The 16,985-nt window shown below is 40.5% G+C and overlaps 1 protein-coding gene across 1 annotated transcript in view; it reads left to right on the top strand.

The window, feature by feature from the left end:
* The window catches only part of ARF3 (ARF GTPase 3), an 80,975-nt gene extending 71,315 nt beyond the window's left edge, over positions 1–9,660 (top strand). The window contains exon 5 of the mRNA XM_077483331.1: positions 1,741–9,660. Within this exon, the coding sequence (XP_077339457.1) occupies positions 1,741–1,902 (162 nt within the window). The 3' untranslated portion in view covers positions 1,903–9,660. The remainder of the gene's footprint in view (positions 1–1,740) is intronic.
* The last annotated feature ends 7,325 nt before the right edge of the window (positions 9,661–16,985 follow it).

Genomic DNA, 16,985 nt, shown 5'->3' with positions numbered 1-16,985 from the left:
CTCGAAACCTTAATGACCTAGAGAGGATCTGCAAAGAGGAGTGGGCCAAAATCCCTCCTGAGATGTGTGCAAACCTCGTGGCCAACTGTAACAAACGTCTGATCTCTGTGATTGCCAACAAGGGTTTTGCACCAAGTACTAAGTCATGTTTTGCGAAGTGGTCAAATACTTATTTCACTCATTAAAATGCAAATCAACGTATAACTTTTTTGAAATGTGTTTTTTTCTGGATTTGTTTGTTGTTATTCTGTCTCTCACTGTTAAAATTAACCTACTATTAAAATGATAGACTGATCATTTTTTTGTCAGTGAATGAATGAATGAAATACTTATATATCTAGGCAAACATACAAAATCAGCAGGGGATCAAATACTTTTTTCCCTCACTAGCTCATACAGGTGTGCAGGTGCAGACAAGTTACATAGTAGGTGAGGTTGAAAAAAGACACAAGTCCATCAAGTCCAACCTATGTGTGTAATTATATGTCAGCATTATGCAGCAGTGTAACAAAGCTTGAAATTAGTATGTCATTTTTATTTTTAAATTAGCAAGGGACAGTACTTACATTGAATAAGAAGTGTCCCTTGTGCTGGTGGCTGCTCTCTTAGTTGAAAATCCAAAGTTCTTTGCCCCCCATACCCCTTGCAGCCATTATCTTTTGGTGCTGCGGGAGTCACTACAACTGCTGGACCTATCAGTCCCTTTCAAGTGCTGACTATACCTGCCCTGTACTATTAGTGATCTATGAATGGAGGAGTAGCAGGTGAATGAAAGATCTGCCTCCTCAAGTTATAGAGTGCTTCTCATTAATGGAAGCTATAGTACATTTTCTTTGAATTGAGGAGATAGCGGAAAGGGTGGGCATAGTCAGCACTCTTGATGAGTGCCTTTGATAGGTCCCTCAGCTTAATTAACACCTGCAGCACCAGAAGAAGAAAAAAAATCAGCACATAGGACAGTACTTATATTTATTGAGAATTGGCCCTTGTGCTGGTGCTGGCTGTCCTGGTTGAAATCTGAAGTCCTCTAACCCCTCACAAATTTCACAAATTGGCGCTGTATAAATCGTGTATAATAATAAAGAGTGTATATCTTGATATTAAAGCAGCAATCGCCAACCAGCGGTCCATGGACCACCGATAATCCTGGAGAAAATGTTGGTGGTTCTGCCACAAATCAGCATTGTGGCAGATGTCTACCCAATGCCTCCTCTGTAGTTCCAGCTCCTGTGAACTCAGAGGGAGGGCGCTGGGAGTAGTACAGAGAGCTGGAGGGGAAGAAGGAGGGGACTTACAATGGCAGCGCTGGTCACAGACTGTTGGAGGGAACTCAAGCTTATGGCTTGATAAGGAGGTTAGATCCAGTGATAAGTCTGTGTAAGGCAGCAGTGTGATGCAGAGGAGTGTGGGTTGGGAGAGGAGGTCAGAGCACCAGAGAATTGGTGTGTATAAGGCATTTAAAATTTATGTTAGTGTTCCGGGGATTCAAAATTATGAGTGAAGTGGTACCGAAGGTCCAAAAGGTTGGTGACCACTGCATTAAAGTACATGTTTTAACATTATGTACAGCAAAGTTTTTGACTCAGTGATATCGTAACAACTGACGAATCTTCTTTTTGTGAGCACCTAGCTGCCTGCTGTGCTAACAGTGTGCATCAAATTCTGTGGTTCACATGTTGGATGACATGCAAAGCATTTTGAAGCCTATGCCTAATTACTTCTTTTATATTTTTTGTGCAGGACCTTCCCAATGCCATGAATGCTGCTGAGATCACAGACAAGCTGGGTCTCCATTCTCTGCGTCACCGCAACTGGTACATCCAGTCCACTTGTGCCACCAGTGGAGATGGTCTCTACGAGGGGCTGGACTGGCTAGCCAACCAACTAAAGAACAAGAAGTAATGACTCCCGTCCCTACCTCTGCCTCCCCAGTGTGCGCCTGACTCTTTCTCCCCAATCCCTTTCATCCAAAATTCCCTCCTCTGCCAGAGAAGGATGGGTTTGGCTTCTGACAAAGACCAACCCATCCCTTCTGGTCCCACACTCGCTTACTTTGCCGTTTTGGTTTGGGGTGTTTTTATCGGGTGCCGTGTTTCTTCTGAATCATCCAGCTGCTGTTACTTGCTCTTTATTTGTCCTTTTTGAGATTTTGGGTGGGGGAGGACTTGTGAGATTTGGCAGAACATGCCATAGCAATCTACCCCCTGTAGACAGGGTCGGTAAGGCAAGGATTCGGGAGCTGTGCTGTTTTGTGTCTGTATGTTCTGTGGAAGCTCCCTGTGCTGAAGACTGAGAGATGTATTTGGCTTATTGTGTTTGTTTTTCAAGGCAGGTTGTTTCAATGCTTCATACAAGACAGTTTAGTGATGCAACAAAGTAAACTGTACTTTCCTTTGTTTTGAAGAAAAGTTTCGTTAAGGTTGGGTCTTAATTAATCACTTGAATTACTACTGTAAGGCCATTGTATAATCTATTCACCTTTTATTATAAAACTGGATAATCTGTAATCTACTGAATATGGAACTCATTCCAGATATCTACTGTGGTATAAATCGGCACAGAGTTTACACCGCAGTGCTGACACGGTATTCCACCACTCTGGTGCTCCACTTTGTGGCACATAAGAGCTGACTTTTATGCTCTGTTTGAATAGAGGGGTTAAAATTAAATGTATCGCAATAAAGATTCAACGGTTGTAATCGAAAGGGATTTGGTATGCTCTGATCGTTACTGCTGACTGCAAAAGCCATAGTATTTCCTTAGCAACTGTCTTGAGCCAGTGGGAGAGTTAAATGTATATGAACTGTGCATGTGGGTTGTGCTTTTAATTTATAAACACCTGCTGTAATGAAATAAGAGGTTATTTGAGCACATTGTGCTCCAGTAGTTAAAACCTCACCACCCTTATTTATAATGACTGGAGCAGCTCCCAATGATGTCACTGTAGCAGTCTACACTCCTCCTGTCAGTTACATCACTGGGAGTTCATCCAGCTGGTAAAAAACACATGCATCTATTTGCATTAAATGTTATTACCATTTTTTTTATAATCTGCAATGACACTTCTATTCAAACTTGATGGTTGTGAAATCTTCCTTTTGTTTTTTTTTTGTTTTTTCCTATATGCTTTCTCATGAGAATTCTTCTGTATATGAAAGAAAATAGAACATTGCGCTCATGGTTTTAGGGTGAATCGATTTGTAACTTGTTACTCTCCGTGAAGCAAAAGGCATGACAGGGATTTAGTGTTAAGTTGATTCATCTTTACATCATAGATTTGAAACAGATTTTCCAAGTGACCTTTTTTCTGTGTGCAGAATGTTTTCAGATGGAATAATGGGGATTATTTTCTTCAGGGGAACTGGGAATACAGAACAAAATTATTTTTTGTATGTTTTTTTTTTTTTCTAATTCAGAACAAATTCTAATATATTGTGTACTTTGGACACGGGATGGGTAAGTGTTGTGCAAAACACATAGGTCAGCATCATGGGGGGAGCAATTCAAAAACAATTGAAATGCCAATTGCTTTACATATTGCTGAGGAGCATTTTTATTCTAAGTGGATATTTCTGAAGGTAACCAACAATAACTCCATTCAAATCTGATAATTTAGTTTAGTAAATAGAGGGGGATTAGTGTATCTTGTGAGTGCACTTACCTTCAGCATTAGGGCCCTGGTAATTTCTTCTTGCTCTACTGTCAATGTGTCAGAAAATAAGGATTAAGGTGTCCATTTTACACTCAACCAGATTCATAATTATGTTGGGTTTGCTTTGCATAGTCATCGGTTAGATTTTTGCCTTTGAATCTTGAAAATGCAACCACTTACATTAATAACTGGAGTATTCCACAAAAGAGGAAAGTTTGGTAACTTGCGTATAGGTTTGATAGTGCTGCAACACACTTGTCTGACCATTCCTTTATATTTTTGCTTATGAATAGGTCCAAAAGGATAAAATACACTCTTTAAGCGGTAGTAAAGTCCACTTTTTCAGTTGTACCTACGGGAAGGTCTATAATAAGGCTTACCTGTATGTACAATGAAAATCTCCTAAACGTTTAGGAGATATTCACATCCGTAGCAGCCGGTGAAATCACCAGCCTATGCGCACTGCACTCTGAATGGACGGCACTCTCGAGTGTCACGGCCATGACTCAAGTGGCTGGAGCCCGCAAACCCGGAAGGAAGACCAGGTGAAGATGGAAGGCCCTATCAGCAGTGACAGCGTGCTGCTAGAGGGATCTGTTTCACAGGTAAGTCTTTCATAAAGTGCTAGTATGCGCTGTATACTAGCACATTATGCCATTAACATCCAGGAGGAAATGACTTTGCTACTGCTTTAAAGATTTCTTACACAATCCTATACAAAATAAAGCAGGTTTGATACAAATATTAGCGTGAACCACATAGAGTTAACTTGTATAAACAATTACATTAGTAAACCTATTATACAGAGAAACCTTATTTGTGTCCAAGGTAGTTCCATGATCCTGTGTACTGTTTACAAAGTCTAACATTTCAACACCAAATGGTGTAAGCTACATCCTGCCCTCCCACAAACAGATGAAGACACCCAAGTTAACAATAGAGGCACTCTCGTTGGTTTGTTAGAATGTAGGCTGTAGTTTCAGCAATGAGAAGGAGGTGACGTTAAAACCATTGCAAACTATGCACTTGAGACTGTGGGCAGACTTGTGGGAAGACATTTCTTTGTTTATTGGAGGAACTGGTAAGCACTGGTAAGCCTCGTGCTAGGCTTAAACTATGTGTATACCTTTTAGATTCCACCTATCCACACCAAACAGTGTGGATGAAGGAATCTTTGTGGCCGGTTTATGTTTTCAGCAGCCGGGTAACCTGGGGTTCCTAAAATCCTGATTGGATGCATTCCATGCCCAGCTGCTAGTTTTCCACCCAGCTCCTTTGACATATGTTGAAGGGGCCACCCAGAACTTTTATTTCCAAAATTCAAGCAGTATTTTGCTATCTTTTTATGCTTTTTAACAGTATTTGGTTGGTTCCCTTTTATAAAGTATTGCATAGCATGTCATTCATGTCAGTATTTCCACACAGCTCCACCTCAACAGCCAAGGGAAGTAGTACTTGCAAAATGTTGGCCAGCGAATAAATAATATATCAAACGTGGCAAAGTAAAGCCAGGTTCCTTTTTACTGGAGATTTGGTAAATACAGAAAGAATGTGTTACCATGAAATACATTTGAAAGAAGTGTAGTAATTGCAGTTTCTTCCAGCTGAAATTAGAAACATTTTACTCTATATTTGTCCTTGAATGTTTTCTTGCATCCCAACAATTCCAAAAAGCATTATTCAGGAGTCAGATTTTTTCATTGACTTGTCTAATTATTTCTGATCATATCTACACATCCCTGCAAGTTCCATTCAATTACATTAAGAATATTTCAAGCTTGACAGCATTACTATTCTGTTACAATATAGTCTTCAAAATGTTGGTCCATGGTCCATTGTATATATCTATCCTGTACTTCCTGTGTTATTTCCTTTTTTTCTTTTGTTTACAAACTTTTTTATACTTCCTGTGTTATTTTCAAGACAGTATTCAGAATTCCATTATTAGACTCGCCATAAAAATCCATACATTATCAGCTTGTCATTTTTGATCCGGATTATTTAAGTTGAAGTAAGGCTGTATTAAGTTGGTCACACACTAGCAGGTCTGAATGCTCAAGTGGACCATATTTTCCCAATCACTGATGTACTGTATGTATCCCAAGGGGTACTTTAGCCAGGTTCAGAGGGTGCTTCTGACCAACCCAGTACATTTGAAATACAGGTTGACAGTTTTAATTAATTGTGGAGCATGCATCAACTGGTTCTGAATATATAGTTTAGGTTACATGAGGGTTGACCTAAATGTACACATGCTAACAGGGGAGGATTTGGATAAGCCTATCCATACAAGGAGGTAATTTGGGGTAAATTAAGTCTTTGAAAAGAGTTCTGAAATGGTCATCTGCTAGGTTAAGTAATAATGAATGACTAAGCTCGACTCTACATTCGTGCCTCTAGAGTTCCTCTAGAAACATACAACACATTTCTGAACTTACTGTTATTATTTATTGTTACTTCATTCATATGACATAATTGTACCAAATTAATTCCTTAAACACTTTTGTAATCACTAATTTCATATTATAAGCTCACCACCAGCTTACTTTTCCAGGCCTTATGTGATCAAAGTATCTAAGTGAGGGGTTGTCCTTTTTGCCAAATTCTTACTATTTCCAATGCTACATGAAAAGGATATGATTTGTTAGTTTCAGCAACAAAAATCAGTTTTGCTCCACATACCCTACAAAATAAGATCTTGAGGGCATAAATATTTAAAACAAAATAGCAATGTGCCTGGATTTAATTTTTATGCCTGGCATTGACTTGTTGGATAGAAGGAATTAATCTGTGCTGATTCAGTGGAAAAGCTAAAGTGGAGCTGCACTCAAAAGGGGAAGCTCTGCTTGTTTGCATGGTTTTGACAGGTACCGCTCCTTATTCCGGCTCAGAACGCTGCCGGAACTACAATATTTGTAGTGGCTGACAGAATTTTTTGGGGGGAGCCTGAAGCTCCTCTTTAATGATTTTGTCATTTGAAAACTAACAATCTTTAAAAGAGTTCAGAGCCATTGAACATAACATTGACCATATTATAAATATGGTAAATATCCTGAGGCCTTGATTACTGGTAAATGTTGGGAAGAGACCCAATCTGGCAAATGTTTTGGGAAATCTGGCTGGTGGATAGACTTCAGAAATGCAGTAAATCTTCCAACACTTGTGCCAGTAAATTGTTGGTGAGTTATATGCCACTTTATGAATAGTACCCAGTAGCCTAGTTTATATAGGTCCGCTCCCCTAAGAAATCGTTATTTTCCTGTTCTGACTGCGAACACTGCCGATATATCTCCTGTCTGTAACTTTGTTTCCTTTCATTTTAAATAACACAGAAAGGAAGAAAAGGATGGACATCAAGTTCCAGTAGGATATTTGCTGTAGGAGGACCCTGGTTGGTAGGAAAAACAGATGCTGCAGGTCTTTTGGAGGGCTGCACAAATCTGCTGAAAAGTGTGTAATCATTTCATTTATATTGCCAGCTGAAGCTTATACGGTGAAAGACCTGACTAAGGACAAATAAATGGTTCTAGAGGTCAGAATAATGGATTGTATCCATTTAATCACATGCTGGCACAATGCATCAAGGTAAAAAGGTGTTTTAATATATTCAGGTGGAATACTAGCAGTATTTTGTTCAGAAAATATATTGAGGCACATTCAAGTTTTTTAGGAATGCATGCCCATTCACTCATTCTTCATATATATTATAGAAAGGAAAATGAAGGAAGGTATAGTCAGGTCTTAAAGTCGTTCTAGGGATGAGGGTTTTTTTACCTTTATGCATTAAGGTAAAATTAAAAACCTTCTCTCTGCAGCTCCCCCCCCCCCCTTGTACTTACCTGAGCTTAATCTTGATCCAGTGTTGTGCAGGAGAGCAGGGGCTCTCTTGGCTCTTTCTCCTCATAGGTGCAAAGGCAGCAGCTTTAATCTGCTGTCAATCACAGCCAGTGAGGAGGGAGTTGGGGCAGGCCCCAGCTGTGCTCTGTGCGTCTATGGACAAGCCTGCATGAGTGCCCCCACAGCAAGTGGCTTGCTATAGTGGTCACTTGATGGTGGAGGGGGAGCCAGGAGCCCAGGCGGGGGACCTAAGAAGAGGATCGGGGCTGCGTTGTGCAAAACCATTGGACAGAGCTGGAAAGTATAACATGTTTGTTTGCAAACCTTTAATTTTATTTATTTTTTAATATCACTTTAAGCAGCACAGAGTGATTGATTACCCGGCTACTCTTCAAGAAGTGATGGCTTTGGTTAGCTCTTTAGTCAAGTGGGCACTAGAAAGAAAAGAACAAAAAGCAGAATGTACAAAGTCCTGGTTTATGTTTTATTCAGAATCTTGTTTTTGGAGCTCAAAGGGTCCCTTTCATCAGAGCTGTGCTTTTTTAAAGGCAATGATCAAAAGGGATCTTTAAGGCTGGGTTCACACTACTGTGAATCGGATGCAAGTTTCCCCGCATCCAATTCGCATGTCAGGAGATTGTGACCGTCTCTCTATGGAGCCAGTTCACACATCTCTGGAGTGGCTCCAGTGTGAATTGCACAGGAGTCCTGTGCGTCTTCTGGTCCATTTCTGGTCAGAATTCAGCCAAAAATTTGGGATGAAATTGGACCTAAAATAGTGAACAGGGCAGCACCGGACCATGCTGCGGTGTGAACCCAGCCTTAAACTCTCAAACGTGTGGATTTTTTAAACATTTCATGGAAGGACAGTTGTCTATTTCCTACATGTCATCTTTGAAAAGAAGGGATGACTTCACTTCCACAAATGATGGATGTCCTATCTGCCGCTGGTGGTAGATAAGCATGCAGAGCTGTTGACATCAATGTATGCCGCAGACACAATTGTATGTTGGAATTAGCCCTCTGTAGTGAACGTTCAGGTGGCAAGGCATGGCAATTTTTAAAATCTTTATACTGTTAAGTATTTTTTTTATTGTTGCTGGCCCTTTTTATAGCTGGACACTGCAAAGTACTCCACACTTCACCTACATTTTACATTCCATGCATGAAAGGCAGTCTGCAGTGTGGCGCTTGTAGTGTCCCCCATAATACTGCAAAGCCCTGACTGACAGTTTATGTGACCAGGCTGTCTTTCTCCAAGCTTATTTTAAAATGAAACGAATAGCACTTTTCTTTGGAGTCGTGAAGCATAATGCACATTTTTGAAGTACAACGCTGTGCTTTATAAACATACTGTTTTACAGTGGTACAGCCACACTAAGGCAATAAGGCTGCTATATAAATGGGGACCTATGTGTTGGCGATCTGCCACTGTTATTTCCTATGTGCTATCTTCTAGTCACAAAGACTCGCAGTATAAACCAGTGATGGTGAACCTTGCCACCCAAGATGTTTTGAAACTACATTTCCCATGATGCTCATGCACTCTGCAGTGTAGTTGAGAATCATGGGAAATGTAGTTCCAAAACTTCTGGGGTGCCAAGGTTTGCCATCACTGGTATAAACCATGGTAATTGAGTCTTGCTAGAAAAGAGCTGGTAGAGGAAAAGTAGAGGCATGAAGTGCCAATGCTTATGCAATCTTGGGAGAAGTTGCTGCCTTGGTCCCCTATGACTGCGTCAGTATGAATCCCTTTCCCAGAATGGCTACCCATAGACTCCTGGGTATACTAAATCCCTTCCTGCCCTGATGTGTTGAAAACAAGTGGCATTTATAAACCTGAGCTGCCATTATGCGCTTTCAGACTATGTAGTGCAATTTTTACATTAGGGACCATTTTGTTTAATCCAGTGATGATTGGTTTGATATTTATTGATATTGTTTGGTTGTAATCAGGTTATTGAACATGTTTTTTTTCTTCTCCTCAGTTGATTGATGCTGTTTGCCTCAGTAGACTATTTTCACTTGTGCTCTTCTCTATCTCTTTTACCTCTGGTCTGTGTGATGTATAGTGGAACGTATGGTTCAAGCTGGGTATTTTTTTGTTTGTATATTTTGGAATGTAAGCTGTATGTGTTTAAAAGAAAAGAATTAAACCACTGGAAGCAAAACATGGTGTCATTTCTTTTTATATATATATATATATTGTAAAAGTTTTCCAGGTATTAGGATTTGGAAGATAGCATACACACATGTGAGTCAATACCTTGTGTTTACAGTGCCTTGAAAAAGTATTTATACCCTTTGAAATTTTCCACATTTTGTCATGTTACAACCCAAAAGGAAATCATTTTATTTGGCGTTTATGTGATAGACTAACACCAAGTGGCACATAATTGTGAAGTGCAACGAAGGAAAATTATAACTGGTTTTCAAATTTTTTTTTTTACAAATAAACATGTGAAATGTGGGGCGTGCATTTGTATTTAGCCCCCTTTACTCTGATACCCCTAACTAAAATCTAGTGGAACCAATTTCCTGCAGAAGTCAACTAATTAGTAAATAGAGTCCACCTGTGTGTAATTTACTCTCAGTATAATTACAACTGTTCTGTGAAATCCTCAGAGGTTTGTTAGAGTAACTTAGTGAACAACCTGCATCATGAAGGCAAAGGAACACACCAGACAGGTCAGGGATAAAGTTGTGGAGAAGTGTAAAGCAGGGTTACGGTAAACAAAATATCCCAAGCTTTGAATATCTCACGGAGCACTGTTCAATCCATCAATCGAAAATGGAAAGAGTATAGCACAACTGCAAACTTACCAAGACATGGTCGTCCATCTAAACTGGCAGGCCAGGCAAGTAGTGTATTAATCAGATTGGCAGCCAAGAGGCCAATTATAACTCTGAAGGAGCTGCAGAGATCCACAGCTCAGGTAGGAGAATCTGTCTACAGGACAACTATTAGTCGTGCACTCCACAAATCTGGCCTTTATGGAAGAGTAGCAAGAAGAAAGCCCTTGTTTGAAAGAAAGCCATAAGAAGAAAGCAGTTTGTGTGAAGCCATGCAGGGGACAGAGCAAACACGTGGAAGAAGGTGCTCTGGTCAGATGAGCCCGAAACCCCCCGATTCCCTCGTGACTGAGAAGAATAAATACAATACCTTCACCATCTCCCCATCCTTTGTAACTAGATGTCCTCCCTCATTCTTTATGGGGCCAATATGGTCTGTCCTCCTTTTTTACTGTTTACATACTTAACCACTTCCCACCCGGCCAATGTATATATACGGCCGGGTGGGAGCTCTCTACTTCTGAGAGGATGTTCAGGAATGTCCTTCAGAAGGAGGGGGATTGCGCGTGCCCACGCAGCGGCGCGATCCCGATGTGCTCGTGTCACCCGGACACGGCGCATCTCAGATCGGCAGGAGGGCTCTGTGATTGGCCCTCCTGATCACATGACGGCCGTGCCCAATCACGGCCATCATGTGATGTAAACAAACAGCCAGTTGCTAGGCAATCGGCTCCTCCTTTCCTCACACAGAAGTCATCGCTGAGGAGAGGAGAGCAGATCGCTGCAGCCGGCTGGTGATCAGTGAGTATGAGCTGTTTTTACAGCTTTTTACTAACTGATCGCCAGTCTAGTGTAAACACACATCACCACACAGTGTAAACACACATGTCACCACAATACACATGTCACCACACATGTCCCCAAAACACACATGTCCCCAAATAATAAAAAGACATGTCCCCAAATAAAAAAACACATTTCCCCCACATATGTCCCACTAAAATCACATGTTCCAATGATTATCTGCACACATATGTACGTGATCACCTGCACATATCTGTACATGATCATTTGCGTACATATGTCCATGATCACACAAACCAATTATTATACACTTTTTTTTTTTTTTTTTACCAAAAACATGTAGCAGATTACATTTTGGCTTAAATTTATGACAAAATTAGATTTTATTGGATTTCTTTGAAAATAGAAAAAAGAAAATATTTTTTTTTTTTTCCAAATTTCCGCTTTTTTTGCGCTTATATCGCAAAAAATAAAAAACAGAGTCGTGAATAAATACCACCAAAATAAAGCTCTATTTGTGCGAACAAAATGATAAAAATTTCATTTGGGTGCAGTGTAGCATGACCGCGCAATTGTCATTGAAAGTGCGTTGAAAGCTGAAAATTGGGCTGGGAAGGAAGGGGGCGAAAGTGCCCTGTATTGTAGTGGTTAAAGAATTTATTGGGATTTTTTTTTTTGCTCTCCTATGTGCCTTTCGTGTTCTAGCTTAGCCACCCTAATTGCACCCTTACATTTCTTGTTGCATTCTTTATAAAGTCTGAATGCTGATGATGATCCCTCAACCATGTATAGACCATAGGCCTTCTCTCTTGCTTTTATATACATTTTTACATTGGAGTTAAGCCATCCAGGACTTTTGTTCATTTTAAATTTATTACCCAATGGGATGCACTGGCTAATGCCCTTATTTAATATGCTTTTAAAGTGAACCTATCTCTCCTCTGTGTTCTTTGTTCTTAAGATTTTATCCCAATTTATTCTTATAGCAAGTTTCATAGTTTAGGGAAGTTGGCTCTTTTGAAATTCAGTGTCTTCGTATTCCCCTTATGTTTCCTATTTGTGTGATTTATACTGAAGCCAATTGACCTGTGATTGCTGTTTCCTAAATTGCCCTGTATTTTCACATCTGTGATCAGGTCGGTATTGTTGGTAATCAGTATATCTAGTAACGCTTTATTCCCTCCTCCCAGTCTACGTCTGGATAATTAAAATCCCCCATTATGATAACACTTCCCATCCTTGCTGCTAATCCAAATTGTGATAGGAGGTCCATCTCCCCCTCTTCCCTCAGGTTAGGGGGCCTATAGCATACTCCCAGTATTATTTTCCCCTTAACGCCATTCCCTTTGGAGCTCTACCCATAAGGATTCCACCTCCTCCCTAGCTCCCTTAGTGATGTCATCTTTCACATTTACTTGTACATTATTCTTGATTTATAGACCTACCCCTCCCCCTTTTTTACCCTCTCTATCCCTGCGATAAAGAGTATACCTTTGAATAGTTGCCAGCCAATCATGAGAGCTGTTAAACCAGGTCTCTGAAATCCCACGAAATTCAAATCCTCCTAGTTCACCCATCTTGTCTGCCAGGCTCCTGGCGTTGGAAAACATGCCACGCAGTTTAGACCAGTTGCATACTAGCCACCTATTGGGTGTTCCCGAGATTTTAACTAGGACTTTTTACTATACTTACCTTGGATTTATGTGCTTTAGTCAACCTACCACTAATGCCCCCAATACTACCCTCTGAACTATGTTCCGAGTTAACTATCACTATCTCTGGACCCTCCCCCGTCACCTAATTTAACAGCCCCTCTAATTTTTGGCCATCTTTACTCCCAGCAAATCTGCACCCTCCTCATTTAGGTGCAGTCAGTTCCTTCTATAGTACTGGTGACTGACTGAGAAGTTGGGCCAGTCCTCCAGGAACCCAAAAAGTTCCTGGAGGACTGGATTCAGCAGGACAATGGCCCTAAACATACAGCCAGAGGTACAATGAAACGGCTTAGATGAAAGCATATGCATGTGGTAGAATGGCCCAGTCAAAGTCCAGACCTAAATCCAATTGAAAATCTATGACAATACTTTAAAATTGCTGTTCACAGACACTCTCTATCCAATCTGACAAAGCTTGAGCTATTTTACAAAGACGAATGGGTAAAAATTTCACTGTAGATGCACAAAGCTTTTAGAGATATACTCAAAAAGACTTGCAGCTGTAATTGCAGCGAAAGGTTTTTCTACAAAGGGGGGCTGAATACAAATGCACGCTGCACTTTTCAAATATTTATTTGTAAAAAAAATTGAAAAGGATTTCTTATTTTCCTTCCACTTCACAATTATGTGCCATTTTTTTGTTGGTCTATCTATCACATAAAATCCCAATAACATACATTTAAGTTTTTGGTTGTAACACGACAAAATGTGGAACATGTCAAAGGGTGTGAATACTTTTTCAAGGAATTGTATATGGCAATCATTTAGCATTTTTAAAGCCTTATAACTGCCATTTAATGCCTGCTATAAATATTATAATTGCACCACACAGTACTGTTCACACACAAATGGTAGCTTTGTGTTGTGTTAAAAATTAAGCAGCATTTCGCTTTCATGAGGCGTTGACACTTGTCAGCTGCCTCCATTGAATTCAATGGTAACGCTTTATAAACACATCTTAACCTGTTCCAGACCAGCCGCCGCACTGCGGCTGAATGGCACGGGTGGGCGAAATGACGTTACCTTGTGTTGGGTGCGTGCGATGATCAGATTTGTTTCAGAACTGATCAGTCTCACTAATTATGTGACTTCTGAAGGTAATTGGTTGCTCCAGAGCTTTTTATGGGCTTCATAACAAAGGGGGTGAATACATACGCACATGCCAATTATCAGTTTTTAATTTCTGAAAAATAGTATATATTTTTCTAATTTTACTTCACCAACTTAGACTATTGTGTTCTGATCCATCACATATAATTCAGATTAAAAAAAGATTGAACTAAAGCCTCTAATGTAACAAAATAGGTAAAAAGCCAAGGGAGGTGAATACTTTTACAAGGCCCTGGATCTGCTGGTGCTATGTATGTTTACTAGCAGCCAGGTGATCTATCACACAGACCCACAATGCTGTCTGATCATTTACTATTGAATTTTGTGAATGAACAGTCACGGCTGCAGAGTTGTGAGAATTTTAGAGAGGTGGTGGTCCCTAGTGCTGTGCTGTATCTGCCCCATAGGAACATCTTTAAAGTGTTTGTTACCCTAAAAAAATGGATCCTGATCCTTTAATACATATTATACAGCACAGTGCTTGTGCTGTGTAATGTGGCCCCTACTATCACCTGAAATATATGGCTGATCCTGCCTGGTGCTCCCCCCCACCCTGTAAACTGACCACTGTTTATCATGGCTACTGAACGCTGACACATTGGTCAGTTTATGTGTCATCTGCAGCTCTCCTGTTCTCCTCTGTCCTCCTCTCACCCCTTCGACCCTGCCTATCAGCTCGTGACAGTACTGTGTGCCCTTTGCCTTGTGGGGCATTCCAGAAGGATTTTTAATCTGTGATGATACATTTTTTTAAACAACATTAACCCTTGCAGTGCAGGGGGCTTATCTGCAAGAGTAGCTTTTTCTACAATCCAGGCGTTTAGGTTTAAGAAACTGTCTATACATATTGGTGTGCCTGATATCCACTCCTGTGGTAGGTCTATAAGTTTATACACAACAGGTTTGCTTCAAGAGCAGTGTGTAGCATAAGCTGCAAGTGTGTACCACATAAAAATAGATCTATAAATATTTATACGTTCAGAGCATCTGGCAAATGTGGATGGCTGAGAAATTTTATATGCATATTGGTTTCGGGAGATAGGTTTTGGATCAAAAATATCTATTGTAGCTGGTGACACAAAACATAGCTTTAAGCAAAGTAAAGTGGTTGTTGCACAGTGTTAAATAGCCTCTGAGCAGCAGACAACTGCAGATGTTTAGCTTACCTATCTCCAAAGATGACTGCATGGGTTCCACTAAAACCTGTGTGGTAACATTTTGAAAGGTGATGTATTTTCATGTATTTATTTAAAGTTTGCAGGAGAATGTAAAAGTACAAGGCAGTAGGCTACAGTGGATATAAAAAGTCTATATACCCCTGTTAAAATGTCAGGTTTCTGTGATGTAAAAAAAAGTAGACAAAGAAATAATTTCAGAACTTTTTACACTTTTAATGTGACATATAAACTGTACAACTCAATTGAAAAACAAACTGAAATCTTTTATTGGGGGGGGGGGGGGGGGGGAGTAAAACTAAAATAATGTGTTTGCATAAGTGTGCACATCCTCTTATAATTGGGGATGTAGCTGTGTTCAGAATTAAGCAATCACATTCAAACTCATGTTAAATAGGAGAAAGTACACTCCTTCTATCATTTAAAGTGCCTCTGGTTAAACCCCAAATAAACTCCAGCTGTTCTAATAGGTCTGTCCTAAAATTGACTTAGCCGCATCCTACAGCGAAAGCAATGATCTGCAGAAGCATCAGAGGGGTCTCATTGTTAAAAGGTATCAGTCAGTAGAAGGGTACAAAAGGATTTCCGAAGCATTAACTATACCATGGAACACGGTGAAGACAGTCATCATCAAGTGGAGAAAATATGGCACAACGATGACATTGCCAGGAACTGAACATCACTCCAAAATTCATGAAAAGATGAGAAGAAAGCTGATCAGGGAGGCTGCCAAGAGGCCTACGGCAACATTAACCACTAGGCGTCCACGCTATAGCCGAAAGACGGCTACAGTGTGGCGCCCAATACCCGGGAGGGCACGCATCGGGAAATTCTGTGTTGGCCATGTCCCTTGGACACAGCCAATCACAGATTGTGCTAAATGGTTAATCACAGTGGCCATTTAGCTTTTGATCGGAGTGTCCAATGAGAGATTGGACATATGAGATCATCTCTCATTGCCAGCTCTCCCTCATACAGAGACCGCGTGTGAGGAGAAAGAACTTCCATGCTGCAGCTTGTGAGTGTACACAAAAAAAATAGAAAATACAGTGCCCACAGTACCTGTCAGTGCCCTCTGTCCCCAGTGCCACCTATCAGTAACAACTGTCCCCAGTGCCACGTTTCAGTGCCTTGTGTCCTCAGTGCCACCTGTCAGTGCCATCTTTCCCCAGTGCCACCTATCAGTGTCACGTGCCATCTGTTATCAGTGTCACATGTCATCAGTGCCATCTGTCATCAGTGCCTCCTGCCAGTGCCACGTGCCATATGTTATCAGTGCCATGTATAAGTGCCATCTGTCAAAGTGCTGCCCCCTTAAAGTTTGAAGAACAGTAAAATGGCTCTTTGTTTAGAAAGTTTGAAGACCCCTGGTGTATAAACGTGAGACGTGCAGCATGGCACTGCACAGGTTAGTGCAAGACCTCTGTCTGTAGTCCTAGAGCTGACATTTTCTGTGATGAAACTATAGATCCCACAATCCCTGGGCCTCTCGGTCTAGTGCTTTGCAGGTGAGAGTTAAATAGCAATTATATCTGACAAAGACCAAACAGGCAGAACAATTATTAGATGGCCATCATGCAGTCTCTCATTACATTAGCACTATGACATTTGTGATGCAACACAAAAAAATGGTCAGGCATGGATTGGATGCTGTGTGACTGGGAACAGGAAGTTCCTGTTCCCTTTATCGAATAGGGACAAGCTAAGTGAATAAATACCTGGACTTAAAGGAATCGATCAGCCATGACACTACAAACTACAGCCACAACATGTGATTCCATCATAACAAGGTAAGGCAAAAAATGACGCAGGAAATATAAATGCATTAATACCTACTGTAGTTTAAAACAACAAAAAACATTTGAATGTGTAGAATTCTGCTAAATGTTTCTTTTTAGC

This window comes from Lithobates pipiens, unplaced genomic scaffold (assembly GCF_037356315.1).
Source record: "Lithobates pipiens isolate NorthernLeopardFrog02 unplaced genomic scaffold, aLitPip1_a1.2 Scaffold_16, whole genome shotgun sequence".
Classification (NCBI taxonomy): domain Eukaryota; kingdom Metazoa; phylum Chordata; class Amphibia; order Anura; family Ranidae; genus Lithobates; species Lithobates pipiens.
This window is presented reverse-complemented; position numbering and strand designations above follow the sequence as displayed.